The 16646-nt window shown below is 44.2% G+C and overlaps 1 protein-coding gene across 1 annotated transcript in view; it reads left to right on the plus strand.

Annotated features, from left to right (window-relative positions):
* NELL2 (neural EGFL like 2) overlaps positions 1-16646 on the plus strand; it is a 461689-nt gene that overhangs the window by 441943 nt on the left and 3100 nt on the right. Inside the window, exon 19 of the mRNA XM_075344966.1 lies at positions 1506-1730. Within this exon, the coding sequence (XP_075201081.1) occupies positions 1506-1730 (225 nt within the window). The remainder of the gene's footprint in view (positions 1-1505; positions 1731-16646) is intronic.

Below are 16646 nucleotides of genomic sequence, written 5' to 3' on the forward strand. Positions count from 1 at the left end.
CAACACTGAAGAAAAAACACTAGAGTGGTGCTTTAAAACATTTCCACAATTAAGACTTCACTCTTCTCCAAACCTAACTAGAATTCTTGTAACTTTCCTCAGTCATAATAAACTTTGCGGTTTCATTTTTTTCAATAGAAAGTAAATGAAGCCTAAAATCCATTGAATGTCTCATGGAAAGAATAGCGAGCCTTGAAGTTTTTCTTTTTTCTTCAATGTGTAGCTTCATGGCATTTTAAGTAGGACTTTATAAAAACTTGGCAGCGGAGCCAAAGTGCTGAAGTATACATATGTAAAATTAGTTGCAACCATTTTATGTAACTCTACAGGGTGTTTAGATAGTAAGTAAACCCATAAAAAAAAATTGAATATTTTAGACTCAAGCTGCTAGGGTAAGGGAAATCCTGTGCCATATCCCCATCATAGTAGATAATCTCAATGACACATCAAACTGGTGGAGAATTTCACAAGAAAAACAATTGTGTGCATCATGTTATCATTTCTTTATCTGTTTTTATTGTAAAACAGTGATTTTCTTTTGGACAGGTCAGGAGAAAGATATCAAATAATATAATATCAAAACATCACCTGCTTAGAGATTAGATAACAGTGCAAGTACTGATAGGCTCAGAACACTAACCACTTAATGCTATAAGTACATGTGCTGTTGGAGAGACCACAATGCCCTGTGCTCCGACACGCGTTTCGTACATATCTTTGTCAGGAGGCACTGGAGAAGTGTTGTGGTAGTTATTTATGTGGCACAAATCAAAAGAACACCATTTCACCTGATACTTGTGGCGCACGTTATCTGCTGGTCTCACCATCACAAGCTGCGCCCAGCGTCCTGAGCCCCAACTGTGCAGGCCTTCCATTACCCACAGTACAGTTGCAAAACGTCTTGCCAAATTCCAAGAAGCAAGTTTTGTCACCAATAAACCGAAAGCTAGACAACTAAAAAACACTACGAATGTATCAACTACATCCAGTGCACCAGCCTCACTCATCAAGAGTCCACAATATAGCACTCATATGTAATCTCTGAAATGTAGGGTTAGTCATACCTCAACTGAGCAAATAGTGCTCACCCATTAATGGGATGGGAGGAAACCCATTCAAACAGGGGGAAAATGTACAAACTCCTTATAGCTGTTGTCCTTGGTGGGATTTTAATTCAGGACCCTAGAGCTGCAAGGCCCCAGTTTGATATGTCACACTCCTTCCTTGAATCTATGATGGTGGCATTCAAGATGTTTGCCATGTTGGTGACACAGCCTAACAGTTTTCTCCTTTCTCGCAAAGCTTTGTGTTTAAAATGCGATAACTGTTTGCCAAACCATTTTTTATTTTATATATCTGTTGCCTTACTTTTGGGATACACTGTATATATTTGGTTATTTACTGTTTGCACTGTATTGTATCTTGAACTAAATAGATGAATATTACATCGATAATAATAAACTATTTATGATTCTTTAATTTTACTTTTTTATTTTATTTTGTAGCAAGGAGAGGTAGATTGCTGGCCTTTGCCTTGCCCAGAAGTTGACTGTGAATTTAGCGTGGTTCCAGAGAGTGAGTGTTGTCCTCGTTGCATCAATGACCCCTGCCAAGCCGACATAATACGCAACGACATCACAAAGACTTGTGTTGACGAAACAAATGTAGTTCGCTTTACAGGCTCTTCATGGATTAAGCATGGCACAGAATGTACTCTTTGTCAATGCAAGGTAAAATTACCTATTTAATATGTATTCACATATATTTGTGTTGTTGTTTACTTACAATGATTGTTTTACCTCCAGGAGATTTTCATTGCTCGAATTACAGCAGCACATGCCTGGTAGTCTGACACGCCCCCTCATGTGATAAGCAGCTCAGTGTCTATAGAGATTGTACATAGAGAGCTGTGATGTGAGTGGGGGCAGCTTTCTCAATTCTTCTGCATGCTAAATCTAAAAACTGTTTGAGTCAGAACCGCTGCAACCAGTAAACTAAGTGATACATCATTGGATTGAGAGTCACTTTGCATACATCATGCTGCTCTCAGATGAGGTAACAAAAACCTGCTGACAGATTCTCTTACTTGAATAAGAATATGGTAATGACGAAAGTGAAAGTTAAAGTGACAAGTAAATGAGTATCATACAACGTGCGTGGTGAGTGTGCTCTGACCAACCAAGGTCTGACACACAACAAAAAACACACCTTAAAAACACCACAGACAAAAGGGGAACACAATAACAGTGGGCCCTGGGACTAGTGAGAGGGAAGATGGACACCTCCTAACCTCGCCTGAGCTGTTCCTACTCTCCTAGCCAGTCCCTATACAGTCTCCACAACTGTCTCTGAGCACCACTCTGGGTCCTTGAGAAACCCTATAGAGGCCCTGACTAGTGAGAGGCGGATGAGGTTCACTATACGCACCGCTGCACTACAGAGACAAAAGGAAACAAGGCATAAATAACAAAAATGGCTAGAATACGACTCCTGGAGACTCCACAGCAGCTTCCTTACAACTAGCTTTGTATAGTCAAATATGTCATATGTCTACAAAGCAGTTGCCGCTGACCTAAACTGCAGGATAGTTGCTAACAGAAAAACTGACATTTTAACTACTAAAGTGGCAAAGGAAATAAAACAACATTTAAATGCAGAGTCCCAGATAGGAATAAGGGGCTCCAGTCCTCAAGCTGCTACTAGTCTCCGAAAACAAGGAGACAATTGTGACAGTACGTCCCCCTTTAACAAGAGACCTCTTAACTCTCATGACTGGTAATATCGCCCACCTCAAATACAAACAGGTCTCTCAGGTTACCAGTAGGAGGCAACACACATTTCCGAAGCAAGGACCTGTGGACTACGTCATGGGTGTTAAGTGCTGGGGGTAGCTCCAGCTGTACGGCCATAGGATTAAGAATGTAAGTTACCCTAAAGGGACTGACATTCCTCGAGCCTACAGCCCCAGACACATCTTCCACACCACACCTGGTATTTATAGTGAACACCCACACATAGTCATTCTTAGACGGGTCTGGACCTCAACATTTATTTTCACACGTGCACCTGATAATAGAGCAAACACTCCGGACCGAACCGACAACAGAGGAGTCTCTCCATCCATTCACCACCTTTCGCTCCGGTAAGTCACACATAGTGGAAACTACAACACTCCCACAATCACCTTTACCAGGACCACAGTGAGGTCTACTCCTCTTCCCTTGAGGTGGGGGTAGCACACCATCTCTTTTCCTGGATACCTTGGTCGTCACTACTGGCCAACAGAGTTAGGATGAGTACCGGAGAGATAGTAGCACACAGTCTCCTAGTTTTAAAGAAACTGCCCCAGTTGACCACTTCCCCTGACTGCCAGTAAATCACAGGGTTATGCCTCTTCAGCCAAGGAAGGCCCAACACGATGTGAGTGGACAGACCCTCCAAGGCATAACAGGACAGACATTCATTATGAACTGAGCCCACCCGCAGGATAATATTAGGCACAGTATGTGTGAACTTTCTTTGGCTGAGCGGAGCTGAGTCAATAGCTTGGATGGGAATGGATGCACTACGCATCAGACCCATAGTCTGAGCAAAGCAAAAATCCACCAAATTGGCACCAGCTCTGCTGTCCACCAGCACAGAGATCATCTCAGTTTTTCCACCTATAACGACCTCTGCTGTAATGGTGAACTGAGACGTGAAGATGGAAGAGATGTATATAGCCTGGTCGTTTTGCTTCACCCGACCTGGAGGATGCGGCTTGTTGCCAGATGGACTTGGCTTATTGCCTGATTGACTAGGCTTAGGTCTTAAAGGAGAAACCCCAATGTCCCCACAGTAAAAGCAAGACCCAGAGCCACGACAAACCGCAAGCGACTCAGTCTGAGGGCAGGTTCCCCCCAAGTACATGGGTTTGTCGGCTTGCACCAGTGGGAACACCTTCCTGGGGAGAATGACTGTTGTCAGGGTCCTAGAGGGTGTCTCACTGAGGCGTCAATCCACTCAAATTACAAGGGTCATGGCGGCCTCCAGCGCAGAGTATTGCACCAGAAAATTCCTAAGTCTAGCTGACAACCCTTCACAGAAATGATTCCTAAGGGCTGGGTCATTCCACTGGGTGTCAGTCGCCCACCTCCAGAACTCCGAGCAATATTCCTCCACTGGCCACACCCCCTGCTGGAGCTTTTGGAGTTTAGACTCCGCAAGCGTGACACCATCAGGGTCTCCATACACCCAGGCCAAAGCCACAAAAAACAAATCCACCGACTGTAATGATGGAAAGTCCGTCAGCAAAGAGAAGGCCCAGGACTAGGGATCTCCCTGCAACAATCCCTACACTCTGTTCCTCACTCCCAGAAGTGCCAGGGCGAAGCCTGAAGTATAACTTACAGGCCTCCTTGAAAGTAGTAAACGTATCCCTCCCACCAGAAAATGTATCCTTGAGGGCTATTTTGGGTTCAGGTTGTGCCTGAGCGTGCGCCAAGACTAGAAACCGAGCAATATTTTGCAGCTGCTGCACAAGCTCAGAGTGCATCTCCAAAACCTCCTGAGAGATGGATTGCATCAGGTGTGCAAGCGCTGCAGCCTGAGCCATAGTGACACTGGAAAAACAGTAGGGCTGACTATGTCACACAATGCGCGTGGCGAGTGTATTCCAACCAACCGAGGTCTGACGTACGGCAAAAAACACACCTAGAAAACACCACAGACAAGAGAGGAACACCAGGAACACAATAACGGTGAGCACTGGGACTAGTGAAAGGGAGACTGACACCTCCTAACCTCACCTGAACTCTCTCTACTCTCCTAGCCAGTCCCTAAACAGTCTCTGCAACTGTCACCGAGCATCACCCTGGGTCCCTACGAAAACACTATAGAGATTATAGAAATATAGAGGCCCTGACTAGTGAGAGGCAGGTGAGGTTCACAAGACCCACCAATGAACTAAATAGACAAGAGGGTAGGGGAGACAAACAGGGGATAAATAACCAAAATGGATAGGATACGACTCTTGTAGACTCCACAGCAGCTCCTTCCACCAAGGTGGCTTCCTTACAAATAGTTTTGTATAGTCAGCAAAGTTTGCTGAGAGATCTAACTATTTAAGCACAGTGGGGTGATTCTACAAAGCAGCTGCAGCTGACCTAACTGCAGGAGAGCTGCAACCAGAAAAACTGACATTTAACTACTACAGTGCCAAAGGAAATGAAACAACTCTTAAATGCAGAGTCCCATATAGTGATAAGGGGCTCCAGCCCTCAAGCTGCAACTAGTCTCCAAAAACAAGGAAACAATTGTGACAATGAGAAAAGTAAAAAGAAAGAGATGACTAGAATAGGTAGACGTGATGAAGAAAAAAATACACTCAGGCACAAATTGCTAAAGTTATGCTATAATGGAAAGAAAATTAGTATTTTTTCTCCTAAAATGATTGAAGTAGAAAAAAAAAAAATTTACACATGAGAGCCAGTCAGGTTTATAGGGGCACAAACAAAAGGGTTAACTGACAAGCTTGTATCATAGAAGTTATGATAACCCCAAGGTAATGGTCTCCGCCGGTCTAATGTTTTCCTTTAATCTTTAAAGTCTCGTTTATGCAGGATTTTTGTGCTCACATTTTACTTTCAATATTCTTGATGTAACAACTTCATCCTTCCTGTTGAAGTACTGAAACAAAGTTATAGCACCATAGGGATCAATGCGTTATATCAGAAATGTACTAAATGAGGTTTAAATCTCTTCCTTAGTAGCTTTTCTGTGATTGCATAAAATGAATCGGAATGAAATATATGCAAAGCTTATTACTAGAGGTGATCAAATCTGCCAAGAATTGGATTTGCCAAACCGTGCGGATGTTACAGGGAAACTCGATTCGTAGTGAAGGGTATTGGCTGCTAAGTGAATATTCCTTATTATACTCTGGCTTCTCTACAGAGGTAAACATGGAATATAATAAAAAAGTAATACCTCACAGACCACATCCAGTCCTCTAAACCTTTTTTTTTTCCCATTCACATGCATTCTCTTTGGCATCTCTTCCCCAGGTCATAGTTTCTGGCTCAACTGTGGAGAGTAGTATTATTATTTTTTTCTATCCATTTATGCCTGGTCCTCTACGGTTTGGCAAAATGATGCAGGTGGACACCTTTTTGTTAAATTCACGCAAAGCAAATTGGAAAAACAAATATCTGTATTCTGGATACTACAAACTTATGTAAAATTCCAGAATTTAAATTCACTCGAATAAACTTGCTCATCTTAACTTATTAGGTTTTAGTTATGCTAACCCCACTAAATCCTAAAATAAGATTAAAAAATTTTACATTTTTCACATAGTGACAGATTTTCTTTTAGATAGTGTATATATAAATTAATTATATAATTTTCCTTAATGTTGTTACATTTGTGAAGATACAATATGTATTTCTTTAATCCCGAAATAACCACCGATACGCATTAAAATGACATTCATTAAAGGGGTTGCCCGGTCTAAAATGATGTCTGCAGTCACTCTATATGACTACAGACCTATGAATCCTCCCAGCACATACACTGTGCGCTGTGAGGATTCTCCAGTATCTGAGCCAGGAACGGAGGTTGCGAGCCTGCAATTGTGCAATATGCATGCTGCCAGCCAGAATCCGACTAGTGGATGTAGCCTCATGCCATAAAAGTGTATGGAATGGATGAGTCTGACTAGTAGGCGTGACCATCTATTGGGCATGGCCTTATTCTACACACTTATAGATCGGTCAGCATGTATCAGCTGTTAGGTTCCCTATAAATCCATACATTACTTGTAATATTTTGATTGGAAATTGTACGGCAGTACAGCCCTGAAGTTTTAATGTGCAAGTGCAGAAGACAAACCCTGTACTTCTACCTCTCCTACCACTCTCCTATTCTCTTTCCATTCTCTGATGGACAGATCACTCTTCTGTCCTGCCTGCCTCTCCTGCCCAAGACTCTGCTCAGTAAGCTCCTCATGATATTGCAAAATGTGGATTATCGATATGCTTGTGTGCCACCCCTCTGAGATGAACCCAGGCATCTTTCTAGGATACACACAATTGGGATTTAAGGAGGGGGATAGGGGGATTTCCACTACTAGCATAGATCATCAGTATCACATCAGTGGAGGCCAAATACCCTGAATTCCACCAATCAGCTGTCATCTCCTCCAACCCTGGCCAGATCTAAACAATGTACAGAGTAGAACACCACGCCTCACTTACAATGTTTAGTGGCAGCTGCCAGCTTCTACAGATTAGCTCCTATTCAGGACCAATAATTTAATTGTTTATTTTTACTAATTCTGTCTGAATGCATTTCTGAAATTTCAGAAATACAAAAATGTACAACCTTACAGTAAATTAATGAACAAACATAGAGATGTATTTTTGCTGACATAATGATACTACTAACCTACCGCAAGGTGCTAAAAAAAAAACTAAAAACATTTTACCCTTTCTGCTAAATACTAAGGTTTTAAAGGAAACTTGTAACTAGATTCTTGCTGTTCAACTACTTGCTAGGATAGATCATCAATGTCTGATTGGCTCTGCACTCCCACCGATTAACAGCTCCAGGTGACGGTTGCAGTAGGTAGCTGGCAATGCTCAGTTCCGGAGCTGGCCTATAATCTATTAGCGGCCAGGTCCTGCACAAACACCTCAAAGTGATTTGAATGGGAGGCGGCTATGCAGTACCTGGTAGCGGCCGCTATCAGTTGACAGGGAGGCTCTAGAACTCAGCATTTCCGGCTGCCTGCTGCTGCCGCCGTCACCTAGATCAGCTGGTCAGTGGGAGTGCCGGGTGTCAAACCTCGTCTGATCAGATGTTGGCCATCAATGTAAAAGTAGTGAACAACCGCTTTAATCTTGTGGCAGGTCCCTTTCGTTTACTACTTCATGCCAGGCTGCTTCAGCCTACTTTATAAATACCATTCAGAAGGCCTATGATCCTCCAACTAGCACAATGGACACCTTTGTACTGTAAAGGGAAAGGTGTTTGGACATTTAAGATAATGTAAAAGCCCTGTGGCAATATGTTTATTCTGGAAGTTACTGCTCTCTTCAGAATAGGATGACTCATTAGATGATTGTTAGGAGAGTGTTGTATGTAACGAGCGCGGCGTACAGGAGTGAGTGCTCTTGTTTCTCCAGGCTGGGACCGTACAAATTGTCAATCTGAATATATCTTCGACATGATGTGTCTCTTGCTGACTGGTAGAATTTAGAGATGCCAGTTAGTTATGTCTAAACATGGCTTTAGGAAATCTCAATGCACAGCTCCTTTGCTGAATAATATAGTGAATGTGATTGTGAACATCAAGGTTTAAATAGAAAAGTCTACAGAGAAGAAGACAATCTAAAAGCCACAATTACCATCTTTATTGTTTCCCGCCTATTTAAACTACCGGTGTGCACAAATATGAACCTAAACAGCATTGTCAATAATTGAGCCATTCCGCCAGATTGTAATGATGCATGGCAGAGGATTTATTTTATCCTATACACACCTGAAGGTACTGAAGTATTAACAAAGAAGCTCAGAAATACATTAGGAACTGTACATAAAGCAGATCTAAAGAATGTATGGTGTTTATACATATGTATACATGACTGTATCTACATTTTGTGCCCAATTTCTTTCTTTTGAACATTTCCCCATCTGGCAACTAATTATTTTTATGGAAAAAAAAAAGTTCATCTTAAAAGAAATAAAAAAAAATAAATAAGAGATGTGGATATTGTGCCTGGATGACTCAGGGTTAGCGCCATTTAATCTAGTTATTGGCGGTATATTACTCTACTAAGATTCCAAGGGATTACATTGGAGATGGTTTTTACATATTCACAAGAAACCTCTAAAAACAATATATATATTAAATTCCTTAAAATGTATCACTATGGCAACACAATGCATACAAATAGGACATATAAAGACAAACAGAATAGTATTAGTGCATGTGAGCACACTAATACCTTAGCAATGAAAATAGGGATAGATTGGATCTAATCTAGATCTCACATAGTCAGGATGGGGGTGGTGCCTAAAGATAAATGTGCTCTATTACACCCTTCCTGATAACGGAGAGAACCTTAATTTTTTGGATACCCTCCGCTCCATGAGGGCTGACCCTAAATGACCCTATCTCAACTAAGGTATTCACCACAACCTGCAAATCGTATGTGCTTATAGTGATACAACAACACTACAGACGAATGACATACTAGGTGAATGGACCATTTATGGCCCTCATTCACACAGTATTAGCCAGCCTTAATGCCTTATCCTCGTTTAGGTGGATAAATATATCCAATAGTAGCTGAAACCAATTACTGGGGCAAAAAGTTGAAAAATTAATAATATAATAGCTTCTGTCTAATACTGCAGTTGTTAGTTAGGTTTAGAGATGAGCGAACCGGCCGTGGTTCGGCTCGAGTTCGGTTCGTCGCACGGAGGACTCGTTCGAGTTCAGTTCGGCAAACGTTTGACGAACCGAACTCGAACCAACAGGAAATAATGGGAGGCAATCACAAACACACAAAAATGCATTATAAATGTACACATACAGTTAATAAACATTGCCATAACACTTACCGGTGCCCGCGATGCATCCTGCACTCTGTCTCCTGTCACTATTCCTTCCGATGATCGCTGCATCCTCCCGATAACCAGCACTGACAGGTCCTTCCGTGACGTTGTCAAAATAGCCATGTGACCAGTCACGTGGCTATTATCTCATTGGCTACAGACTGGTCACATGGCTTTGACGTCATGTCCTGTCCTAGGTCCTGTCATTGCACTCTCAGGTACATGGTGCACATTTGTGTATCGCCGTGTACCGGCGACATGCTCTAGCACATGGTCGACTCCCCATTCCGTTAGGGACCGGCTGAAACAGCCGGTCATTAACTGAGATCACCGTTGCCATAGCAACGCAGTTAGCGGTGACGTCACCGCTAACCGCGGCTCCGGGAATCACATGATCGGAGCACCGTTGCTATGGTAACGCGTCTGTCAGCGTTACCGCTGTTACCGCTAACAGCCAGCAGCACTGATCACTCACGGAGTGAAGGCTGCACGCTGCTTCCCGTGCAGCCTTCACGGAGTGAAGGCTGCACGGGCAGCAGCGTCTTCCCCCATGCAGCAGTGATGGAGCAGAGCTGCATTTGTTGAACGAGAAAGACAGAAGACCATGGATCGTGGAGGGCTGACAGGGGGTAATAAAGATGGAGTCTCTAATGTGTCTGTGTATTTATTTCTATTAAAGTATTTTTTCTCTGTGTGGTGTCTTTTTTTTAACCCTTTATTGGAGATTCTTAATGGCCGGGTCAAACGTGCCTGACATTAAGAATCTCTGGCTTAATACTAGCTAGTAAAACAAAGCTAGTATTAACTCATTATTACCCAGCAAGCCACCCGGCTTCAGGGCTGTTGGAAGAGTTGGATACAGCGCCAGATGATGGCGCTTCTATGAAAGTGCCATTTTCTGGGGCGGCTGCGGACTGCAATTCGCAGCAGAGGCGCCCAGAAACCTCGGGCTAACCTGTGCTGCGGATTCCAATCCCCAGCTGCCTAGTTGTACCTGGCTGGACACAAAAATGGGGCGAAGCCCACGTCATTTGTTTTTTAATTTCATGAAATAAGTGAAATAATTAAAAAAAACGGGCTTCCCTATATTTTTGGTTCCCAGCCAGGTACAAATAGGCAACTGGGGGTTGGAGGCAGCCCATGGCTGCCTGCTGAACCTGGCTAGCATACAAAAATATGGCGAAGCCCACATCATTTTTTTGGTGGGCAAAAAACTTCTGCATACAGTCCTGGATGGCGTATGCTGAGCCTTGTAGTTATGCAGCTGCTGTCTGCTCTTCTCCATACAGACAGACAGCAGCCTGAGCTTTCTGGGCCCCACTGCTGCGAATTGCAGTCTGCAGCCGCCTCAGAAAATGGCACTTTCATAGAAGCGCCATCTTCTGGCGCTGTATCCAACTTTTCCAGCACCTGCCTGCTATACCTGGCTAGCATACAAAAATATGGCGAAGCTCAAGTTTTTTGGCAAAAAAAATAAAGAATGCTTCCCTGGATTTTCCATTGCCAGTGAAGGTAACACCAAGCAGTGGGGGTTAGCAGCCAGTAGCTGCTTGGATTACCCTTAGCTAGCAATACAAAAAATGCAGTGGGAACCCATATATATATTTTTTAATTATTTATTTAAATAACTAAAAACAAAATGGGCTTCCCTGTATTTTGATTGCTGGACATCACAGTGCTGTAAAAATAAATCTTTAAAAAAAAATGACGTAGCGCTCTGCGGTATTTTTGATTCTCAGCGCAGATAAAGCAGACAGCTATTGGTTGCCACCCCCATCTGCCTGCCGTTACCTTGGTTGGCAATCAAAATACAGGGAAGCCCATTAATTTTTTCTATTTTAAAAAATAGTTAAAAAAAAAATGACGTTGGGTCCCCCCATTTTTGATAGCCAGCTAGGGTAAAGCAGACGGCTGTAGCCTGAAAACCACAGCTGGCAGCTTTACCGTGGTTGGGGATCCAATGTGGAGGTCCCCCCAGGTTCTTTTTTTTATAATTATTTTATAAATATTAATAATTACACAAAAAAGTAGGGTCCCCCCCAAATTGGATCACCAGCCAAGGTAAAGCGAACAGCTGTGGTCTGGTATTCTCAGGGTGGGAAGGTCCATAGTTATTGGGCCTTCACAGCCTAAAAATAGCAGGCCGCAGGCACCCCAGATGTGGCGCATCCACTAGATGCGCCAATCCTGGCGATTCACCCCAGCTCATCCCGTGCCCTGTTGCAGTGGCAAACGGGGTAATAAATCGGGTTGATACTAGCTGTAAAGTCACCTGAGATCAAGCCCAGCAGTTTGTGATGTCATGGCGTCTATTAGATACCCAACATCATAAACTGTCAGTACTAACAAAAAAAATCGACAAAAGAAATTTATTTGAAAAAACAGTTCCCAAAACATTCCCTCTTTCACCAATTTATTGTAAGACAAAAAATAAAGGGGTCCCACGACGACTCTGGACCGTCTAGAATATGGGGGGAGACCCTCAGGGAACATATCCCCCATTTTCTAGGAGTGCAGACCCTTCATGTGAGGAGTGTGGGTGCAATGAATCTACACTCACTCTCCCCGGGTCCACAGCACCAGAGTCCATGTCGTAATGGTTGCTACCAAAGCTGCAATGCCCTGCTCATGAGGTAAGGGCAAATATTGGTATTTGCTGATATTATTGCTATTCCACCTACTATATATTGGGGATAGGATCTTGGATATGGAATACCCCTTTAAGTCCAGTTATCCAGCTGAATGAATACTTAACAACAGAGCTCGCTATTTAGATGTGTTTTCTTGTGGCGTATAACGGACTCTCATGTTTGGTAGTCGTTCAGCAGGGAAACTATAAAAGCAAATCCTTCCATTTGGAAATGTAGTATATAGCTCTCCTGATCAATTATGTTCCTTACCTCATGAGCAGGGCATTGCAGTAATAATGATTTATTCATTTATATAGCGTTATTAATTCCATAGCGCTGTATGTCTTTGGAGTGTGGGAGGAAACCAGAGTACCCAGAGGAAACCCATGCAAACACGGGGAGAACATACAAACTCCTTGCAGATGGTGTCCTTGGTGGGAATTGAACCCATGACCTCAGCGCTGCAAGACTGCAGTGCTAACCACTGAGCCACCGTGCCGCCCATTTAGCTTACAGAGGCATAACCACCACTCACTGTGTCTGAACACAGGAAGCTGAGCTGACAGCCGCTCTGTGCATGCGGCAGCGTCTATTGTGAAGGAGAGGGCCGCGGGGAATCAACGCTGCACAGGTACCGTGGGACACCAGGGAACACCGGTGGGGTTATAGGGGGTGACCTGGCAGGGCATGGGGAGGAGTTTTCTGTTGCATGTGTCATGGCACATGCGACAGAAATCAGAAGAGTAGGGTGAATGCGGCCGGCGCGCTGCTGTGCGCGCGGCCATCTTGTATTTCTGGGAGGGCATCAGGGGGGGCACTTTGGCGACACCGGGGGACCGGAGGAGACCAGGTAGGAGATTTATGATGTTTGTTTATGCCAGATGGGAGATAAATAATTTTTTACCGACACTGTCATTTACTGTAACGTGATCATTGGTGTACGATGTATACCGGTGATCACGTGAGCGGGGACCGGAAAAAACGTCCTGAATCATGATCTCCACGGTCTCAGCTAGCCCTGAAACCCCGGAGATTTTCTGACGCTGGAGGGCGTTATTCACTTATTTCTGCCTGCTGTTTATAAACGGCAGATCAGAATAAGGATACATTAACACGACCGATCCATTTTTGCGGTCTGCAAAAAACAGTCCGTTTTTTTCACGGGTGCATCCGTGTGGCATCCGTTTCCGTTCCGTAGACGGTCCGTATGTCATCTGTTTGTCATCCGTGTGCCTTCCGTTTTTTTTGCGTACTGCAAAAAAACTGAAAGAGGGAAAATACATAAATTTACCCAGGATCCATAGCTTCAACCTACATGAGACGGTCACATGTTCACTCCAGTGCCATTTTTTACTGCTTTTCACAGCGTAGAGCGCTCTGGTGATTTTCTTGTGCTTGTACACTTCATATCAGTCTTTTCTGTCATTATAATGGCAGAAAGACACATAATGTCCCACTCTCCTGCATTTTGTAATTTTGCACCCTTTGGTGCCTTTCATGTGGCACTAAGGGGTGCTTAGCTTTGTATTAAGCCAAAAAAATGGAAAAAAAAATGACGTAGGGTTCCCCCTATTTTTGTAGCCAGCTAGGGTAAAGCAGATGGCTGCACCCTGCAGACCACAGCTGGCAGCTTCACCTTGGCTGGTAATCCAAAACTGAGGCACCCCACGCTGTTATTTTAAATTAAATATATAATTTAAAAAAAAACCCACGTAGGGGTCCCCCCAAAATTGGATCACCAGCCAAGGTAAAGCAGACAGCTGGGGTCTGATATTCTCAGACTAGGGAGGTCCATGGTTATTGGACTCTCCCCAGCCTAAAAATAGCAGGCCGCAGCCGCCCCAGAAGTGGCGCATCCATTAGATGCGCCAATCCTGGTGCTTCGCCCCAGCTCATCCCGTTCCCTGGTGCGGTGGCAAACGGGGTAATATATGATAATATATATAATATATATACAGATGTGTAATGTCACCTGGCACCAAGCTCTGGGGTTGGTGAGGTCAGGCGTCTATCAGATACCCGACATCACCAACCCAGTCAGTAATAAAAAAAAATAGACGACAAACACATTTTTATTTGAAAAAACACTCCCCAATACATTCTCTCTTTAAACAATTTATTAGAAAGAAAAACAAATCCAGGTCTGATGTAATCCAAGGGGTTCCCATGATGATCCACACTGTCCCAGTCAATGAAGAGCAGGATGTTCCCCATTGGCTGGGAGAGCAGTGCAGTGACCTGAGCTAACATCAATGGGTCAGCCCAGGTCACTGCAGGGCATGAAAAGTGCTGCTGTCAGCGAGGTACATTACCTGCGCTGATCTCCTGCACACTGACTTCAATCACACTTCAACACAGCCAAGTATCGCAAGCGGCCCGTGACATCACCGCTAGTCAGTCTCAGGTCGGAAGCGAGAGAAGGTGATGTGACAAGCGGCCATGGAGGACAGTGACAGCGCTGAGGTCGGGACTTCATCACCGCAGGTAAGCCGAGCGGGATGATGTGTGCAGAGTGACAGGTGGGCGGAGCCTAGCGGGACCATGTGTGCAGAGTGCCAGGTGGGCGGAGCCTAGCGGGACGATGTGTGCAGAGTGCCAGGTGGGCGGAGCCTAGCGGGACCATGTGTGCAGAGTGCCAGGTGGGCGGAGCCTAGCGGGGCAATGTGTGCAGAGTGCCAGGTGGGCAGAGCCTAGCGGGGCCATGTGTGCAGAGTGCCAGGTGGGCGGAGCCTAGCGGGACCATGTGTGCAGAGTGACAGGTGGGCGGAGCCTAGCGGGACCATGTGTGCAGAGTGCCAGGTGGGCGGAGCCTAGCGGGGTAATGTGTGCAGAGTGCCAGGTGGGCGGAGCCTAGCGGGGCAATGTGTGCAGAGTGCCAGGTGGGCAGAGCCTAGCGGGACCATGTGTGCAGAGTGCCAGGTGGGCGGAGCCATGTGTGCTGGCGGCAGAGTGCGACGTGGGTGGAGCCTAGTGGGGTCATGTGGCGCTGAGGACATCAGTGTCATGGACTGCTTGGCTGGGGACAGGTGAGTGTGAGAGTGTGTGTGTATACATGCCGCGTGCAGGAGGGGGCGGAGTGAGCTAAGCGGGGAAGTGTGGGCTTCCTGCACGTAACTAGGATAAATATCGGGTTACTAACCAAAGCGCTTTGCTTGGATACCCGATGTTTATCTTGGTTACCAGCTTTTGGCAGGCTGCCAGCAATGGCTCCTGCACACTGTAGCTGTAAAAAGCCCTGCTTTTTGCTGTTAGAACCGTTCTCGAACATAACTAGAACTATCGAACTTTAGCAAAAAGCTCGAGTTCTAGTTTGATCTAGAACACCCCCAAAATCACTCGAACCGCGAACTGGAGAACCTTGAACCGCGAACCGCGCTCAACTCTAGTTAGGTTACAGCTGAAAGCTTTACTTAGCTTCAAATTACTCTTGGCTATCACAACACATTTCACCTCCTCCTAACACAATAAGTGGGGGTTCATCAGTTCATCAGAGAGTTTCTTAATAACAGACTAAATACATGACACAGGAGAAATGATGCCACACAATATTCTCCAGGTATAGAAACCCTTGGTTGTAATCAGCAATCTCCTCTGTACTTGGGCCATTACGGTACATTTGTAAGAATAAATACCTTATTTCCAAGTAATCCAAGGTGCCATATACAAGGGGATTATAGGGACAGGTGAACCTCCCGACACCCCACCACCAATCTCCCTATTACCTTAGGATGCTGTGAACCATGCCTGCCTCAGTTCTAAGCTCAACCCGCAGGGATCCTGATCCTGTAGAATGTCCTCCGATGTACAGCAAGGGGTTTTCTGTGCCTCGTCTATCTTATGATAAATGAGGCACAGAAAACCCCTTGCTGCACAACGGAGGACATGCTACAGGACACATAAACCAGTCTCCTGCTCCCTGCTTTCTTCACATATTTACACTGGGGACATTGATTTAGGATCCTTGTGGGTTGAGCTTAGAAGGAAGCCATTCTGGATTATCTCAGGAAAGGATAAGTGCACAGTAATACAGATTTAGACAAATTTGTGAGCAATGTTTGAGAGAAAAAGGCATTTTCTGTGCATAGAAAAAAAATTCTTAGATCTTTGAGTTCAACTCATGACAAATAGGAGCAAAAACCAAAGTGTTGCGTTTATATTTTTGTTCATTTTATATGTAGAAGCTATTTTCAGGAAGACTGGACTTGCCAAAAAAGAAAAATAAAAAAGCAAAAACAACTTACTTTCACATGATTTTATTAAGCAAAAGTTGTAAAGCATTTTATAAATTTGGTATTATTGTAATCATACCCCAAGAATTAGGGAATTGCTGTATTTTGTTTTGCATCCTCCCCAAATATGTTTTTTTTTTTTTACATAAGCTAATCAAGTAGTTATATGAGCTCCAAAATAGTGACA

The sequence above is a fragment of the Anomaloglossus baeobatrachus genome, chromosome 4 (assembly GCF_048569485.1).
Source record: "Anomaloglossus baeobatrachus isolate aAnoBae1 chromosome 4, aAnoBae1.hap1, whole genome shotgun sequence".
Taxonomy (NCBI): domain Eukaryota; kingdom Metazoa; phylum Chordata; class Amphibia; order Anura; family Aromobatidae; genus Anomaloglossus; species Anomaloglossus baeobatrachus.